We start from the raw sequence: 20,059 nt of genomic DNA on the forward strand, positions 1-20,059 counted from the left end.
TTTTATTAAAATAAAATAAATAAAATAAAATTCACAAGTTTACAATGTTAGACTGTTATTTCAGTATTTGTATTTGTACTTTTTTTTTGACAATGGAAATATTTAACTTTTATTTATTTATTTATTTTTAAGTTAAAATGGCATTTAAGTCAATTTTTTAAATAAAGAAATAAAACAGTTGCAGACGTTCAGAGCATTGTATTTATTTTACTGTAGAGAAATTTTGATGGTAAATTATACAATAAAATTCTTTTTTTTTTAACCAGCACTTTTTATAAAAAAATATATTTTCATTCTGAGAATGGAATTTTTCATCTTTTTATTTATTTATTGCATATTAAAAACAATTATTTACTTACTACGTTATTTAGTTTTACATGCATTTTGTTTTGGCAGCAGTAATTAAGTTAAATTAAGGATTTTTTTTGGTTATTTATTTCTGAAAATAAAAAAGATGCATAAAAGTTGCATTAGTTCAGAATAGTTTTTTAGCCTAGTTTCAGTAAATCCTCTTTTTGGAATGCAGAGGATATTTTGATGGGTGAAATAGTAACATTTACTGTATTGTATGAATGTTGAAATATTGGATTTTCCAGTATGTATTATTATAGAAATATAAAGTTTCGTATGGCAGGGCTGTATGGTGCAGCACCAGCACTAGTGATGACTGACAGCAGCGAGCAGTGAGCCGGAGTGAATCACATTCACGCGTGTGCATGTTCATGGCGTTTCTCGGCGTGTGTGGTTTGTCTGGAGTGTGTGAATCGATCAGCAGGAGGATGGAGAGAGATGTCGCTGTTGTTGTTGTTGTTGTTGTGGGTGTAGTGGAGCGTGTCTGTGGTCACACCTGCACAGAGCTGCCAGGATGATGGATGCTCCATTAGCGCAGCTGTAATTGGCATTCTCCACGCTCCACATCCATACGCCGCTGTGTGGTTCCTCTACACTGACCTGCTCCTGCAATTCAGCTGCTATGAGCTCTCAGTCTGAGCCTACCGTCCGTCTGTCCATTTGCCTAAGATGAAGTAATTTCTGTGTTCTAAAGACAGCAGTGACACTCTTAATTGTTGTCATCAATATCATAGCAGTGTGCAACCACTTTCTCAGTTGCTTTTGATACTGTTTTTCAAAATTAATTTACTCCATATTATAATTTATAATTTTTATTAAATTGATTTTTTATAATTATATTTAATAATTTTATTAATTTTTTAAAATCATATATATATATATATATATATATATATATATACATTTTCTACCATTATATTTTGTAATTTTATTTTAGAATTTTAATTTATACATTTATTTCAATTTATTAATGTTTTATTTCTATAATTGTATAAAAAAATATATTTTATTTTTTACAGTTGTAATTTATTTATTTTTTATTTTTATAAAATTTTATTATTAAATAAAATTTTATTTTATTTTATTTTCCTGGATATTCATCTAGGTCAAACATGCCATTAGAGAATTTGGTTCCAAGAGACCGCTGGGGTGGCGACTAATGAAATTGTGCTCATCTGAAACAATGAAGGTCAGGAAATTAATTGGTTTAAGTCATTAGCTCAGAGGAATCAGGCCCGTCTGAAGATTTCGCTCTAGATTGCATGTTGTGGCTTTTGTGCGCGAGCGACGCGCCGGTGCTTAATTGTGCCACTTAATATTAAAGCCCAGAGACACAGGGCAGAATTAAGCAGCTCTTTGTTGATCTGCGGCTTTTCACTCATCTCAGCATTTCATTAAGAAAATGACTAGCCTTCGAGAGTTCAGCTGACGACCAAAAAAAAAAATTATAATATCATGGAAAAGGTCTCTATTTTTTTTGTAATTCAATAAAAAAAAAAACATTCTTATATTCTAGATATATTGCACAAAAACTGAAATATTTTGTTTTAATTCTGATGGTTAAGTTTTACATCTTAGGAAAGTTAAAAATTCTCAAAAAATTTGAATATTCCATTTTGAGCTTGATTAGTTTGTTTAATTTTTATTTTTTTAGAACTTCAACTGAAACAAAAATGAGAAATGTGTGTTTGTGTGTGTGTATATACTGTATTAAGGGTTGCACGACTAGTGATTTCTGCTAGTCGATTTCTTATTAAGAAAAAAACTCGAGTTACTCGACTACTCGTGGTTCATGTTACTATAAATGAAACTATTTTAAAGGGCTCTTATCAATAAACGCGTATTAATTCAGAGCCTTATGCAACAATTAGCTACATATGTAAATTGTTAAAACTTTATAATACTGACATTACATATTAAAATTTTTACAATCACAACATTTTTCGTACGTATCTGCATTCGGATACAACATCGTACAACGTCTTTTTTCATAGTTATCACTGAACAAGTATGCAGTGTTAAACTAAAATATTAATTTCTAAAATAATATTTATCATGCAAGCAGAGAGATGTCATGACAAATTTTTAGTGATCATTTGAACTCGACTGAATCAATTTAATGCGCACATTTTCATTACGCAGAACTCTTTAAGCGAGACTTTTTGTGAACTTCACTAAACAAATGCGCGTGTGCCACGCAAACCAGCAAAAGATAAAGATGCAAACATGTAGAGCAAGTAGAAAATGTATCCATATCTAAGTTGATTATTAGCCTACTCTTGAGAGAGAACTGGTTTGGTTTTTGAGAGACTGAGACGTGCAACGCGGCTGTTTGATTGGTGAGCGCGCTGTGCTTATTCCATTCATTCGTATATCGTAGCCTAAGGTGTAAATCATTGCCTTTTAAATATATGCAAACAATAGAACATGTATGGTGTATTATTATAGGTGATATAACTCTTTCCAAGCTCTGATTTCTGACAGATGCACAGTGAGGCAACAGCAATGCTGTGTTTGATTTCCGTTCTTTTCATTCATAACGTTAACGTTTACGTAAGTTTATTTAGAGGTCTGTGTATAATACTGAGCTGATCCCCTGGTTCAACTGTTATCTAGCCAACACCAGACTGTGCCAACCTCAGCAGAATATTCAGGCAGAATTATACCTTTACTGTTTTTGAAGCCATTATCCGTGCCATTCCGAATAAAGTATTCTGCTTCGATCACACCCATAATTATTACATTACATATTTTAAAAAAATTTGATGGCTGAAATGTCCTTCTGTGTTGTGATAATATTGATGTCGTGTCTGTCTCTCAGAGCCTCCGATCCCCATCGCTCCTCCTCAGCTGACGGCGGTTGGCGCCACCTACATGTGGATCCAGCTCAACGCAAACTCCATCAACGGAGACGGGCCGATCATCGAGAAGGAGGTGGAGTACCGCACGCTTTCTGGAAGCCTGATCGACAGCCAACCAGTCGACAAACCCAACCACAAGATCGGCCACCTGGACCCCGACACCGAGTACGAGATCAGCGTGCTGCTCACCAGACCCAACGAGGGCGGCACCGGGGCCCCGGGCCCACCGCTCAGGGCCCGCACCAAGTGTGCAGGTGAAAAATCCCTGTCATTATACCACAAGTGATGATGTCAGTTCACTAAAATTTATTCACTACAACAGACTGATTCACAACAACAAACTGATTCACCTCACTGAACTGATTCACCTCACTGAACTGATTCACAACAATGAACTAATTCACTAAAATGAACTGATTCACTACTACAGATTGATTCACAACAACAAACTGATTCACTAAAATTAACCGATTCATTCTTATATTAACTGATTCACTACAATTAACTGATTCACTACAAAAAACTGATTCACCACAGTGAACTGATTCACAACAATGAACTAATTCACTAAAATGAACTGATTCACTACTACAGATTGGTTCACAACAACAATCTGATTCACTAAAATTAGCTGATTCATTCTTATATTAACTGATTCATTACAATTAACTGATTCACCACACTGAACTGATTCACCACACTGAACTGATTCACAACAATGAACTGATTCAATAAAATGATCTGATTCATTACCACAAACTGATTCACTACAATGAATCTTAAAGTTGTTGTTCAGTTTTCCCAATCGCTGGTTGTCATTGTGTCTTGATGCACCATTCAGTGTGTTGAAATTCGTTTATGTGAGTCGTTAGTGGAGCTAACTTTAAGCATCCTCAGCACGAATGGAGCTCTTTTCTGGACTCACGAGGAGTTCATTACCCAAATAAACACTGTGTTAGTAGTTGTTTAGATGAAGTACGAGCGGTTCTAACACTCATGTGTTTCTCTAGTAATGGTGCAGGAAAGCATTAGCGTTATTAAGTGTTCATCACAGTGCCGGGCACATTAGCATCACGCCGCCGGAGCCCCGGGCCCCCAGCAAACCACACGCAATTATCACAGTAATTAAGCAGGTGCAATGACTCTCCTTTCCAATGACTTTTGTGATTGTATTAGCGCTCAGGGTCACCGCGTGACACTCCCACACCAGGCTAATAGCTTTTCCATTAGCCTGAGCGCTAACTGCCCATTAGCGCATCACAGGATTCATCAGCCAATCGGATGAGAGGTGCTTGAGGCAGTAAAGAGTGGAATGGCAAAACTGCATTTACATAAATTATCATTTCATTCCATTGGATGTCCGATCATTAGCATAAATTTGTGCTGACGGTTTTTACAGAGAACGACAGAACAGCAGAGGATTTCTGATAAACTACAAACGCTTTCTTTGTTTTGGACTTACTATGGTACTACCATGTTATACTGCTGCATATATATATTTATATTGAAATACATAAACATTAAATAATTTAATGTATTGACACACTTATTTTGTATATATATATATGTAAAAAACTTATATAAACTTTATAAATTATTATAAGTTTACCAACTTTATTTCAAAATGTATCCATGCAAAATTTGTCACATGTCAATGTATGTTATACTATAAATTATTGTAATATTTGATTTTATTGTATTCTGTGATTCTCTCCACGATTTTCACATCACAGAAACGATGAATGCAAGATTGTGCAATGGCATCCAAATATCTGCGAAAAAGAGGGTTATTTTTTGCATTATTAATATTTATTATAAATCAAATGAGTCAAAATAGACATACTAAAATACGTCTGATATTACTTCTGCTTCATTTATCATGTTTACATTTCTGACAGACGCTCATATCAAAATAATGCACTCATTGGGATTCGAACCCATGTTTTGGTGTTGCGAGCACCATTAGGAATGCATACTGGAAATAGCAGGTCAGGTTAGCGCATTGGTTCTGGACAGAGACGAAGCGTTTACTGACAGCATGAAGAAGAGCACAGAAAGACGATGTCGTTTGCTCTCTTTATCTCTGGACTCGCGCGACAGAAGCTCTTGGCTATCCGAGCATGCGAACGCAACGCTGTAATTGACAAATTCTGACGGATACCATCGGCACAGAGTGACAGGAGTGTGACAGACTCCAGACACAGACCAGCTCTTCTCTAACGACCTTCTGCTGCGGCCGGCGGCTCGTCTCGCCCTGATTTACTGTCTGACTCTGATGAGAGAATCTGAGCCACAGAAACACATCGCTACTCTCCCTCCGGTATACTACTAAAAAAAATAATAATAATAATATGAAAATTGTTATATTAGATAAAATTTTATATTATTTGTCATACATTTTTATTAAAATGTAAATACAAATATATATAAAATAAAATATATATAATAATAAAAAAAATATATAGTTTTTATAAGTTATATTGAAAATGCTACAATAAAATATGATATTTATAGTACTATTTGGGGGTGAAATTATATAATTATATATATATATATCAGTTACTAAAATAAAAGCATGCTGTTTCCTAAAATGTATTGTTGATATACTGAAAATATATATAAAAAGTATAAATATAATATACTGTATGTAGAATTTAAATAGAATTTAAATGAGACAGTATAATGAGTTTGTATGGTGTTCATTTGCTCCCTGAACACGACTCTTTCTGTCCTCTACTGTACGCCTGCGCTGATAAGTGCTGAACTGATTCCTCTTCCTCTGCTTCCTCCTCCGTCGGGATCATTTTTCTTGCGGTGAGGACTCGTGCCGAGCTGAAGGTGACTTTCAAGAGTGTCTTTTAGCTTTGTGAGAGATTTAGTTTCTCATTTCCAGCGGGATCAACGCCTTTAATTTTCCTGTTGGGAGAAGCGGAGCGCAGAGGAGCAGAGAACGAATCTGACGCTCAGAGAGACACAGACGCTCGTCTGACAGCTCCTCCAACACACACACACACACACACACACACACACTCACTCACAGACACTCACTCAAAGACACACACACACACACACTCTCAGACACACACACACACACACACAAACACGCACACACGTGCACACACACACACACACACACACAAACAGACACAGACACACACACAAACAGACAGACACACACACACACACACACACACACTCTCACACACACACACACTCACTCTCAAACACACAGACACAGACACAGACACACACACAAACACACACACAAACACGCACACACACACACACACACACACACAAACGGACACAGACACACACACAAACAGACACACACACACACACAACACAAAAACAAACAAACAAACACGCACAGACGCACACACGCACACACACACAGACACTCACTCACAGACACACACACACACACACACATATTTTATTTTATTTTAGTTCCAGTTTTTCCAGTCATATTAGTTGTAATTTTGTTTTCGTATAATGTATCTTAAATGTTTAATTTTGTTTTAGTTGTCATTACCAATAATATAACAGGTTAACACACTCTAGTTTAATCTGATTTGATAAATCTCAGTCAAATCTGCAACATTCTGCAGAATGTTCACCAAAAATCAACAAGAAAATGCAAAAAAATAAAAAATAATAAAAAAATACGTCTAATGCTAGTTACGATTAAAGTCAACTTTAATACTTGAAATGTGTAATATTGAATTCTTGTATTTGTGCTCAGGCTCTGTGTAGGATAATCTGGAGGAGATTAGATTAGATTTATTTAGTCTTATTTAGGATTCAGGTTTCAAACCTCAGGGTTTTAGTTTTGAGTTACTAGCACAGATCTTTAACCAGATTTACTAGCACTAGTGCGGTGTGATGTGATATTAGCATCTGAGGGACTTCAGGCTGTGTGTGTGTGTGTGTGTGTGTGTGTGTGTGTGAGGGTTTTCTCGTAGCTAGAGGTTGTGAAGCAGTATTATCCACAGGACTTTTATTATGCCTTCTGATAGTAATGTTTCCTCATGTTGCCATTTGAGGAGAGCCTTCTGTCTTTCCCTGATCTTCTGGAGCTGCAGTGAAACAAACACGATTAGCGTCTGTTTTCAGAGTGCACAGACCTGCATATCTGAGCAGCTCTTTATAATTCATTTGACATGAGCAGTGTGGTAAATAGAGTAAACCTGCCTTTTATCCCTGAAGTAGGGCATTACTCCGGAGTCCTTTCTTCCTCTCCCTGGAAAGCAGCAGATTCACGGAGAGGAACCCAAAAGATGAACACACAGCGCTTCCCGAATCTGCACTGCACATGCAGACAAAGTCCCTCAAAGCACCTCCAGAATTTAAATTCTGTCATCATTTACTCAGAAATATTAATAAATATATATTATAAATATTAAATAAAAAATAAATAAACAAAAAATGTATTTTGTCTTAATCTACTGATTCTAAATTATATTTATTTGATTAGGTTTAAAATATTATTTTTTATTTTTTTATAAATATTAATTATAAATATTATTATTATTATATAATATAAATATACAAATCCTGAATAAACACATATATGTGTGTGTTTGTGTGTGTGTATATATGAAATATTTCAATTTTGTCATTTACTCACCCTAAATTATATATTTTTATTATATTTATAGTATTATTAATATGAAATCATTACAAATGTTAATTATTATATTTTATAAATATTCAATTAAAAACCCAGAAATTAAAATTGTTATCATTTACTCACCCTGAATAAATAGTGTTATTCTATTCTATTCTATTCTGTCTCGGATAGTGGTATATATTATTATTGTATTTTGAATATATATTCATGTGTGTGATGAGGACTCTGTTGTTCATCAGATACGGTGTGTGTGTGTGTGTGTGTGTGTGTGTAAGGTGAGCTGCTGCCTGTACAGAGGGAATGTGGTGTCAGTGTTTCACTCTCTCTCTCTCACTCACACTCGTTAGGGAGTTCTGTTGGATTTAGTGAAGAGCCCTAATGAGGGTTGCTGTAGAAGCTCAGTCTGATGTGGTGTGATCGCTGACCTCAGATCAGTGCGGTAAAGAAGGTTAACGGTGATGACATCATCATCATCAGCGAGTGAACAGACGCAGGAAGTGAAGACGAATCAGGTGGCATTGACACGGGTCCGTCCACAGTTTTGTGCAGAAGTGCACTCTGGGTAGAGTGATTGAGTTTTGATTGTGGGTTTTCAAAAGCTGTCATTACTGCTCCACTTCCAGCCGTATGAAAGCGCTTTGATAAGGATGAAAGCAGCGCTGTTGCCTAGATGGGTTTGTTGATATTGCTGCTTCCCGCCGAGGGGCTTCACAAACAATAATGCGGCACGGCCGTGATTCTTCCACTCGCGCTGTCTCTGTTTTCTGAAACAGACGTGAACGACACACTCGAAGCTCGGTGCACACATGAAACACTCTCGCTGCTTTTGATATTCACTCTCAGATTGAGTTTCTTTATTCCCTGGTTATCATGGAAGAGTTTCCTCGCTGGACTGAAACTCAACAGACTCTCAGGATACGTCAGCAAAGTCTCTAACACCAGATACTCATCTTGATTTCATCTATTTTTAATTCGAGTAAGCATCATTTCAGCCAAACAGCCTGTTAGATTCACTTAATTGAGTGTAAGAAGTAAAAAAAACACACTAAATCTATTTAAAATATTCATGATTTAATAAACTTTATATTAATTACATTTATTTATTTATTCAATTATTATTTTTTATTGTTTATCATTGTTTATATAATTTTTGTAAAAATTGTATATATTTAATATTTAATAAATAATAATAATACTGAATACATTTAATATGTAATTAATTTGATTTATGCACGCCAGTATAACAGATTTTTTTAACTAAAACATTTGAATCAGTAAAATCAGCCTGATTATTATCAGCAATATTGATATAAAAGCCAGCATTATATCATGTGATGATTTTATAGTTACTGTCAGGTGACTGTCTTTATAACAGAGTCATTCACTGATTTATTCGAAGACAAATAACTTTCTTTATAACTAGTCTTTATGAGTGACTCACTGATTCATTAATTCAACTGATTTGTTCAAAAACACGATTTAAATCAAGAACAAAACACGATAACTGTCTTTTATGAGTGACTCACTGATTCATTAATTTACAGATTCAAAAACAAAACAAGATAACTGTCTTTGAGTGACTCACTGATTCATTAATTTACAGATTCAAAAACAAAACACGATAACTGTCTTTGAGTGACTCACTGATTCATTAATTTATTGATTCAAAAACAAAACAAGATAACTGTCTTTGAGTGACTCACTGATTCATTCATTCAACAGATTCAAGAACAAAACAAGATAACTGTCTTTGAGTGACTCACTGATTCATTCATTTACAGATTCAAGAACAGAACAAGATAACTGTCTTTGAGTGACTCACTGATTCATTTATTTAACAGATTCAAGAACAGAACAAGAAAACTGTTGAGTGACTCACTGATACATTCATTTAACAGATTCAAGAACAGAACAAGATAATTATCTTTGAGTGACTCACTGATTCATTCATTTAACAGATTCAAGAACAAAACAAGAAAACTGTCTTTGAGTGACTCACTGATTCATTCATTTAACAGATTCAAGAACAGAACAAGATAACTATCTTTGAGTGACTCACTGATTCATTCATTTAACAGATTCAAGAACAGAACAAGATAACTGTCTTTGAGTGACTCGCTGATTCATTCATTTACAGATTCAAGAACAAAACAAGATAACTATCTTTGAGTGACTCGCTGATTCATTCATTTACAGATTCAAGAACAAAACAAGATAACTATCTTTGAGTGACTCGCTGATTCATTCATTTACAGATTCAAGAACAAAACAAGATAACTATCTTTGAGTGACTCGCTGATTCATTCATTAACAGATTCAAGAACAGAACAAGATAACTGTCTTTAAGTGACTCGCTGATTCATTCAACAGATTCATGAACAAAACAAGATAACTGTCTTTGAGTGACTCGCTGATTCATTCATTTACAGATTCAAGAACAAAACAAGATAACTATCTTTGAGTGACTCACTGATTCATTCATTTAACAGATTCAAGAACAGAATAAGATAACTGTCTTTGAGTGACTCGCTGATTCATTCATTTACAGATTCAAGAACAGAACAAGATAACTGTCTTTAAGTGACTCGCTGATTCATTCATTTACAGATTCAAGAACAAAACAAGATAACTATCTTTGAGTGACTCACTGATTCATTCATTTAACAGATTCAAGAACAGAACAAGATAACTGTCTTTGAGTGACTCGCTGATTCATTCATTTACAGATTCAAGAACAAAACAAGATAACTATCTTTGAGTGACTCACTGATTCATTCATTTACAGATTCAAGAACAAAACAAGATAACTATCTTTGAGTGACTCACTGATTCATTCATTTACAGATTCAAGAACAAAACAAGATAACTATCGAGTTCTCAGGTCTGCAACAAATAGGTCAAAGGTGTATTTAATTTAATTTTGTAATGATTTATATTATGTATTCAAATTTATATTTATAAATGTATGTTTCTATCATTAATATCTAAAATGTAAAACAAGTGAGAAAAATAGTTCAAGAATGCATTAAATTAAAATGCAATGCAGTATATTTACACAATTTTTTTTTTATTTGCAGTAATTTTTACTGTATCTTTGATCTTTTAAATGCGCTTTTGAACAATAGTGCATGTATATTTCTCACAGAGAAGAAACATATATGTTTTATTCATTCCGAAGAAGAAACTAGGATGGACTGAAGGTCTTTCAGTGTTTCTGATATAAAGGTGTATGTATCAGGTTTATAGCAGAGCCATTGAGCAGAAGGTCAGAGGGGTCACGGAGAAAAATGCTGTTCAGTTCACTGATGTGTTTAAATATGTCGTGCTTTAGATAGTTAGCAGCTTAAACGCTGAGAGAAGGAAAGTCTTCAGAGGACAGCGATTGTCCTGCAGTCAGCGGCAGGAAGACTGACCTCAGTGACAGGAAACACATGATTGTCCTTCAGAAAGAGCTGAACCTCCAGAAAACCACTGCAGCTCATAGAGCAGAATCAAAGGAAATGCTAGCCACATCACTCTTCATATTAGGAAAGTAATGTTATCTTGATGTGTAATTTTTTTCATGCATAATTTATTGTACTTTTTATTATATTGCATTTTTATTAATGTACTAAAATGAGTTAATACTGAAAGAAGTTTTACTCGTTTTTATATATAAAATATCATTACATTTTGTAAAATATATATATGTTTGAGTGAGTTTTTGAGTGTGTTTTTGTGTGTGAGTATGTTTGTATGTGTGTGTTTGTGTGTGTGTTTCGAGTGTTTGTGTGTGTGTGTTATCTCTTGACTGCAGTTTGTTTGGGGTTATTTTGTTTATAGTGGCAAAGTGAAACACAAGGAACACTCTCCTCTGGTGTTGCTTTATCAGCACCTAAACACACACACACACACACACACACACGCAGCAGATAGTGTGTGTAAATAAGAGTGATTTGTCTGCTGGAGTTTTTCCTCTCTGTTGGGGTTAATCGATAGTCTGTTAATGGTATTTTCACTGAATGTCGGCAGGTAATCAATGAGTTAAAACAGATGAAGAGGAGTTTGAGTGGCAGAGAAAGCCAAAGGCTAGAATCACACACACACACACCCTTACAGTGAAATGTCTTCATCTGTGAAGAACCTTCTCATTTAAGCAGTAATGCATGAGAGATTGTGAACACAGTTGTGGCTGAAGTATATAATAACACACAACTATCAGGATCATGACTCTTCCTCTTGGAGAATCTGTGGAGATGTGATGAAGTGTATGTAAAACAGGCAGATGAACGGAGGCGTTGAGACTCTGTTTGTATGGAAATGCTGCTTCGCTGCTAACGGCGAGGTTCAGCTGCTGTTAGCGCAGGATTAGACCCTTATTTATATCAGGCTTTAACTCACGCATGTGATTAGAAACTTTCAATCGCAGTATTTTCTCCAAACGCCCCAGAGAAACTGATTTAATTATTATTTTTTCTTCTTTTTTAAGCAGGCAGGAGTTTATTAGTGCTGGAGGTTTAGTCAGTCATCAGTATAGTGCTGGTGGAGTTTATAATGTTTCTGGAAGAGTCTCTTCTGCTCACCAGAGCTGCATTTATTTGATCATAAATACAGTAAAATAGTGAAATATTATTTTAATGTAAAACATCTGTTTTCTGTGTGAATCTGTGTTAAAGTGTAATTTATTTCTGTGATGCTCCGCTGAATTTTCATCATCATTCCACAAGTCTTCAGTGTCACATGATCTTCAGAAATCAGAATAATATGATTTTTATTTTTATATTGTCCAAAGCATGTCATTGCTCCAGAGATTCAAGCTGCTCATGGACTCCTTCAGCTAATGCTTTGTGCAGAACGGCTCCGGTATCTCACATTATAATGCCTATTATCTCAGGCTTCTTAAAGATGAACCGCAGTCTGTTTCCTTCAGAAAAACAGATGGCAGTTCAACTTTAACAAGCCGTTTCTACCGGAGCGGCTGGATACTGTACATGTGTGGCGTCTCATTAGTGCCGAAGCGTCTTTGTCTTGTTAAGCGTGTGTTTGAGTGAGAAGTAACTGAGAGGCTCCACAAAGAGCTTCATTTGAGCCGAGTGATTAATGCGTGCCGTCTCGGAGTCTGTTCAGCTCTCACCTCCAGTGTTTCTTACAAGCTGCTGATTAAAAGGTGTTTCCAGAGCCGTGTTTTAATCTGCAGCTACACACACACTGAATAAAGACCAGCCTTCGCTTCGTTTCCCTCTCAGACTGTGCTCTGTGCACGGTTCATTCTGTGTTTGACGTCCGCAGCTTCAGTATGGCAGACTTTCTGAGGGTCTTAAAGTCTTATTTCACCAGTGCACAATTTAAAGCCTTAAAGCATGGGATAAATATGCACTGAATGTCACATGAGTCTCGTCCTCTGTTTTTCTGTCTTGTTTTCCAGTTAGAATATCTAAAGACACATTTACTGCAGATGCACTACAAGCCAAAATGAAGTGAGTTTGTGCTGAAAACAGGAATAAATATCAATATAAATATCAAATAAATCAAGTTCATTTTTCTGAACCCACTGACTTTTTAGTAAATGTCTCAATATAAACCTTTGTTGAATTGAAAAATCGTGTTGCTTTTTATTTTTATATAACTTTTTTGGAATGGAACGAAACTTGGTAAATGGCAACTCCAAGGTGAACATACACAAAAAATGATGCATTGGAAATTATTAGAAAGTGAATTTCATCTAGTGGAAACATTTGGTACTGCGTGCACACTAAATCTCATGTTTTGTGATATCAACTTCAAATTTGGAGCATAATTGGATTTATGGATTTTCTCAAAGTTTTAGAGTGAGTGTGTGTGTGTGTGTATATATATATATATATATATATATATATATATATATATATATATATATATATATATATATATATATATCATTTTTTGTCTTTAGAAAAAGACCAAACTTAATTCTTCTTTCAAAATTTACATCAGTTTCAGGTCTATGCTAAGAAAGTAGCATAGGTAATTAAAAGTAACCGGTAATAAATGGATCAAAATGCCGTACATTTATTTCATTAAAATAAATAAATAAATAAATGGTCTTTTTTTTTTTGCTATGTTAGCAGAATCAGAGGGTTACGTACATTTTTTTTTTGACCCCATTGACAGATATTTATTTTTCCATCATGCACTAACTTTATATGGTATTTACATTAAATACAATTGATTAGATAGTGTTGGTGTCTTTGATATCAGATCTTTTTGTGTTTTTACAATGCAACCACTTCTCCAGTTGTTCAGATCCAATGCACAGACTCATCATTGTGGACAGTGTTTTTAGTTTTGACAGCTATTCATATTTAAATTTGGTCATATTTGTCTGTAACAAAAACAATGGATATTTAGTTTAGAAAGACATTACTGATGAAACGTTCTCCTGTGTTTCAGATCCCATGCTGGGCCCTCAGCAGCTGCAGGTCGTGGACGTCCAATCCAAGCAGTTGACAGTCCACTGGGAGCCGTTCGGATACAACGTGACGCGCTGCTACAGCTACAATCTGACGGTGCAGTACCGCTACATGGCTAACGGTAAAGAGGAGACGCGCGAGGAGACATGCTATGATACTCTGAGCAGCACGCCGCAGCACACCATCCGCAGCCTTCCGCCGTACACCAACGTCAGCATCCGCCTGCTGCTGCAAAACCTCGAGGGAGTCAAAGAGAGCGACGAGCTCATCGTGCTGACCGAAGAGGACGGTCAGTCACCAGCATTCAGAGTCCACTCACAGTTTTAATCAACTCTTTATTAACAAAACTGCATTTAAACTATTTCATAGGATTTTGCGGCAGCGTTAGACATAACAAAAATACTCCTAAAAAAGCAAAAACATTAATTTTAATGAAATTGAACAAAACATTGAAATTTTTTTATAAATGCATTTTATGGATATTTTTTGATTTAGCTGTAGCATCATATATGATTCAAATTTCATTTATAAATTGTCTTGGGGAATTTTTTTATTTATCTTAATGTAACATTAAGAGTCTGAATGATATACATTGATGTTTTCGATAAAACGTTTTATTTAATTTTTTTATGATTTGCTTTGTCGTTAGACGTGATTGACAAAACATTGTATTTTTTTATTATTATGACTATATTAATAATTTATAATATAATATAATATACATTTAAATTTATAATTTACAATGTTATATTATATTATTGCCATTTTTTATGATTTGGCGGCAGCCTTGGACATAATTCAAGTTAAATTTATAAATATTCTTGCAAAAATTAAAAATGAATCTCACGAACAAAAACGGTTATCTTAATTTAAACATAGACACTTTTATTTATAAAACATTGTTTCAATTTTTTTTTTTTTGGTATTTTTTATGATATGCTGTAGCCTCAGAACAGCAAAAAGTTTCATCTTAATGTCATATTTATTCTTGATAATAAACATTGACAATTTTATAAAACGTTTTATTAATATTTTATTGTTATTTTTATGATTTAACTGTAGCGTCAGACATACTATAATACATTTAGATTTTCTTGCAAAAACTAAATATCTTAACAACAACAAAAATTTACATTAATGTTATATTTAAGTGTCTGCGTGATAAAAATCAATATTATTATTATTAAACTTATTTCTTTTTAAAGTTACGTTTATGATTGTGCTGGAGCCTCAGACATAATTCAATATAATCAGGAATAAGGTCATTCGTGTTGAACTTATTTCCATTTGCACTCATGAATGGCTTCAGTTCTGGTTCGTGTCAGGTCTCAGCGTTGAGTGTGTGTTATTTATATTTGACAACAGCGTCCGTATAAGCAGCATATTTCATGAGGAAACATTTGAAAACACAACAAGCCCAAAGGTTGAACCTGGAGATGTTCAGAGGTCAAGGAACAACAAACTTCCATATTCCTTCGACTGAATAGATGAATAATCCTTCTCATGTCTCTTCAGATCGATACGGGTTTGATCAGCAGACTCTGATCGGTCTCCGTCTTTTCTTTTCCAGTTCCTGGCGCCGTCCCGCACGAGTCCATCCGAGGAAGCACGTACGAGGAGAAGATCGCCCTCCGATGGAGAGAACCGCTCCAGACGTACGGCATAATCAAACAATACGAAGTGAGTTCTGATTCCTTCAAGCTTCAGCATTCATCTTCCAAGGAAGCCACCGTATGTCATTCTCTACACTCACTTAATTGACTAATAAATCTAAATGAATAACCTTTAGATCTGTAAGCAGCCGGCACTTTAACGCCACTCAGGTCAGCAGTGCAGAGAGACTTTATTAGAAAAGAGCCGCTGCAACAGTTACAGCCTCCTACAGGAACGAAACGAGACGAGAAGGAGTCATCGCACGCCCAGCCTACAGAAATATCTTCTAGGCTTGGTTTTAATTCGATTCGATTATCCTTCACAAACTTGATGGTTCTGGATATTTATCAGGTACAGGACATGACAAATTCTCTCAAGGAAAAAAAATCTCTCAACTACTGCTGTAAAATATACCCGAGAGTACGTGAAACTTGCTGATTTGTAAAGAAACTATCGCTGTCAAAATTAAACCGTTAATAACGCAAATTCATTTTAACGGCACTTAATTTATTAACACGTGATTAATGCAACACACATTATCTGTTTCAGGGTTTCAGTGGGTCCTTAAAAATTCTAAAAAGGTCTTAAATTTAGTTGTATTATATTTAAGGGCATAAAAAGTCTTAAATGGTACAAGAAAGTCTTAATCATGATTTTAGGAGGTCTTAAATGTAGGGAGGGAAAGACCAGAATTGCGATATCGCTTAATGTGACGATTAAACATCAAGAGGCGATGATTTAATTAAATAAATATTTAATAATATTTAATAAATAAAATAATAAATAAATAATACAGTCCGCTGCTGTGCTGTTTTGTTTACAGTTGGAGAAACTGCTATATTTCTTAAAGATAATAATAATAAACGTCTGCTGTTTTTGTTCAGACCAATGCGAACATTCACCCGTGTTTTTATGCAGCAACCCTAAACCTAAATGTGAACAGATCGATACGAAGGTAATGTATTATAAAAATCTAAACAATTAAGCCAATAAAATAAGGTTATTTAATATAATAAGTAGTTGATAATAATTGTTTACATTAATATAATAGTAAAAAAAAGACTTGTGAAAACCTGTATCTGAATTCGTTATGCTCTATGTTGAGTATGGTTACACTAATAATAAACATTCATTTACATAAATATTCCATATTTGTCAATGCCCATGTTGATTAGAGTTTTAAAAACTTGGAAAGTATTAATTTAAGTTATGTTTAAGGCAGATAAAAATGTGCGAATAAGTTGCTTTGTGAGTTAATTCATGACAGTCACGCGATTTAATTGCGATTAAATATCAATTTGAATAAATCGATTGACAGCCCTAATACAAACACTTAAAATCTACTCAAAGTTTTTGTAATATTAGCTTTAAATGACACAATGAAATTTCTACTCCAATCAGTTTTTTTAAATAAACATTTAAATGGCGTCTGTTTGAGGGATTTAGTCAAACACAAATGAAATATTAAAGAACATATATTTGATAATGATAATGAATATGTTATATGGTGCAACTGCTCCTCTCAGTTCATTCTTCTAGCTGACGTTATGTGATGCATTGCTATTGTCATCTCTCCACATTTGAAACTCTGATTGTGCGTTTACATGAGATTTTGGGAAGTAGTACTCTTTCTTTTAACATACAGTACATTCAGATGTTCATTCATGTTTATTTTGTGCTGTAACTGCTGTTAAAGCGAAAGAGATGATGTGTCACTCCACATTAAACAGCGCCAAAATGCTATTTCATATTTAAATATTTTAATGAAATGGAAAGAATTTGAACTGAGACGGATTCATATCAAAGTAATACACAAAGCATATAGCGATTTATTGGATGGGAGGTGCCACAATGTAGCTATTACTTCCGAATGTTCTTTTAAATAACATTCATGTAACATTTTTTTTAATGTTGCTACAATTGTTTCAGAGAACATTCAAAAGCAGCGTTCCCATGACGACTGCAAATGGAATGTTCCCTTAACGTTTGCATGACTGAGAAAAAATGTTTCCCAACTATTTCAAAAACAGAACGTTTTGAATATATTTGCACATATTTTTGTTATCTGGATTAGCTGCTCTCCATATTGACTCTTACTGAAGGACGACTGTTATCTTTGACGTTGTTATAAGTACAGGTGAAGCCTGATCTGACGTGTGGAAGAGCAAACCGTCGGAGGGGATTCTCATTGTTTGGGTGGCAGTAAAAGAGTCTGGGATTTGTAGGGCACTGTAGGAACAAACAGAAGCACATACCGCAGCGGTGGACTCACAGGAAGCTCACGCAGCAGGAATGTGGCAGGAGGAAACATGTTCCCTCCACAGGAAAAAACACCCATTCAGCTCCTGCTCTGAGTGCAGTTTTATTCTATCAAAAAAGATATCTACATAATTAGTCATCTGCATTGAATAGCTTAAGCTCTTAAATGTGAAATGGCTTGTTGAATAACTAGGAAATGCATTGCGTTATGGAAGTGAAATGTAGCAATGTAGCATTGCATCAGTTTCTCAGCAATGGATGCTCTGCAGTGAATGGGTGCCGTCAGAATGAGATAATCCACAGCACTCCAGTGAACATCTGGAGAAGACAAAAGATCAAACAAATCCAGCATTAAGATGTTTTTAACTCAAATAATCCATAATAACACTTCCTCCAGTGAAAAAGTGTTTAAACGCTGCTTGATCTGTGCAGATTTCTCTCCTGATTCAGACCAGAACACTTTTTCACTGGAGGAAGTGTTATTATGGATTATAGACTCTATGTGTTTGAGTTAAAATCATCTTAATGCTGGATGTGTTTCAGGTTTTGTCTTCTCCAGATGTTCACTGATGGACTGGAGTGCTGTGGATTATTGTGATGTTTTTATCAGACTCTCATTCTGACGGCACCCATTCACTGCAGGGCATCCATCACTGAGACAGCAAATAAACTTGCATCTATAAAATGCAAGGACTTGAGAGACTCCGAGTGCATTGCATTATGGAAGTGAAATGTGTCGCGAGCGCCGTCTCAGTCCGTCTATTATTGAAGCACACAGTGTATTTTGGCGGTTACATTGTGTGCTCATTTTGTGATTTCTGAAGCGCGTGACTCATTCTGCGGCTGGAAACTCGGAACAAAGCACGGCTCAAAAGAGTCATTGTTGCAGAACTTCATTTGTGGAAATGTGACCAATTAAGCTGTCAGATTCACGTTATGAAATTACATTCTGTCATCGCGCTCGCCTTCAAGCTCGCCTGTCAGAGTGGAGATCTGTGCCGATTGCAAAGGGAGAAGGAGCGAACGAAAGCTTTCTGCCTGATTAGAGTCGCTCGACTTCCGGCAGGATCGCTCCTCTGTGGCATTTCGGGAAGCTCACGTAGGTTTGTGCCGGTACGGAGTGTTTCTGTGGAGTTGAGGTGATGTCGTTTAGCTGCAGTGACGTGCAGAGCAATAATTGCACAGACAGCGAGTCGCCCCAGTGCATTGTGGGTTAAGTGCTTTGCTCAGAAACACAGTAATGATGGAGCAGCGCTGTGATCATGATAAATGTCCTGATCTGGGGTCAGGCCTCCATAACCTTTATGAATTGGATACGTGTGTTTTTATTTCACTCCTGCTCCTGTCAGGTTTCTGTATTGTGGAGAACTGCTTTAAACGCAGATGTTTTTGGTTATTTATATTACATGGACCCCCACATATGATCATCCTCATGTGAAGCAGTCTGATTCTAGTATCATTGAGGTGCTCTTCTAGTTTTTTTTTTTTTATTAAAGTTTTTGTAATTTTGTTGTGTTTTTGTAATACACATTTATGTATATTTAGGTTATATTTAGGTTTATATATATATATATAGTATGAAGTTTTAGTAACTTTGTTTTTGTGTTTGTTTTTGTTTTTGTTTCTATTTCAATAGCACATTTTTGTTTTGTTTTTTAGTTAACTTTGATAACCTTGATGTGAGACAGCTGTATATTTTCATGGATAAAGATATCGATATATACTATATTTAATTTCTATTAAGTTACGACTTTTTTTTACTGTACTGTTTGGTTTATTATCTTTTTATATTGTAGTATTTTATTGTTTACTTGTTGTTTTAATATATTTTTTCTATTATTTATTAGTTTATTTTAATATAATTTGTATCGTTT

General features: G+C 35.0%; 1 protein-coding gene across 16 annotated transcripts in view; it reads left to right on the forward strand.

Annotated features, from left to right (window-relative positions):
- Nucleotides 1-20,059, forward strand: part of LOC113068748 (receptor-type tyrosine-protein phosphatase mu-like) — a 156,291-nt gene that overhangs the window by 62,663 nt on the left and 73,569 nt on the right. For all 16 annotated transcript variants that reach the window (XM_026241593.1, XM_026241596.1, XM_026241599.1 and 13 more), the window contains exons 7-9: nt 3,173-3,466; nt 14,254-14,562; nt 15,844-15,953. In XM_026241593.1, the coding sequence (XP_026097378.1) occupies nt 3,173-3,466; nt 14,254-14,562; nt 15,844-15,953 (713 nt within the window). The remainder of the gene's footprint in view (nt 1-3,172; nt 3,467-14,253; nt 14,563-15,843; nt 15,954-20,059) is intronic.

The sequence above is a fragment of the Carassius auratus genome, linkage group LG49B (assembly GCF_003368295.1).
Source record: "Carassius auratus strain Wakin linkage group LG49B, ASM336829v1, whole genome shotgun sequence".
NCBI lineage: Eukaryota > Metazoa > Chordata > Actinopteri > Cypriniformes > Cyprinidae > Carassius > Carassius auratus.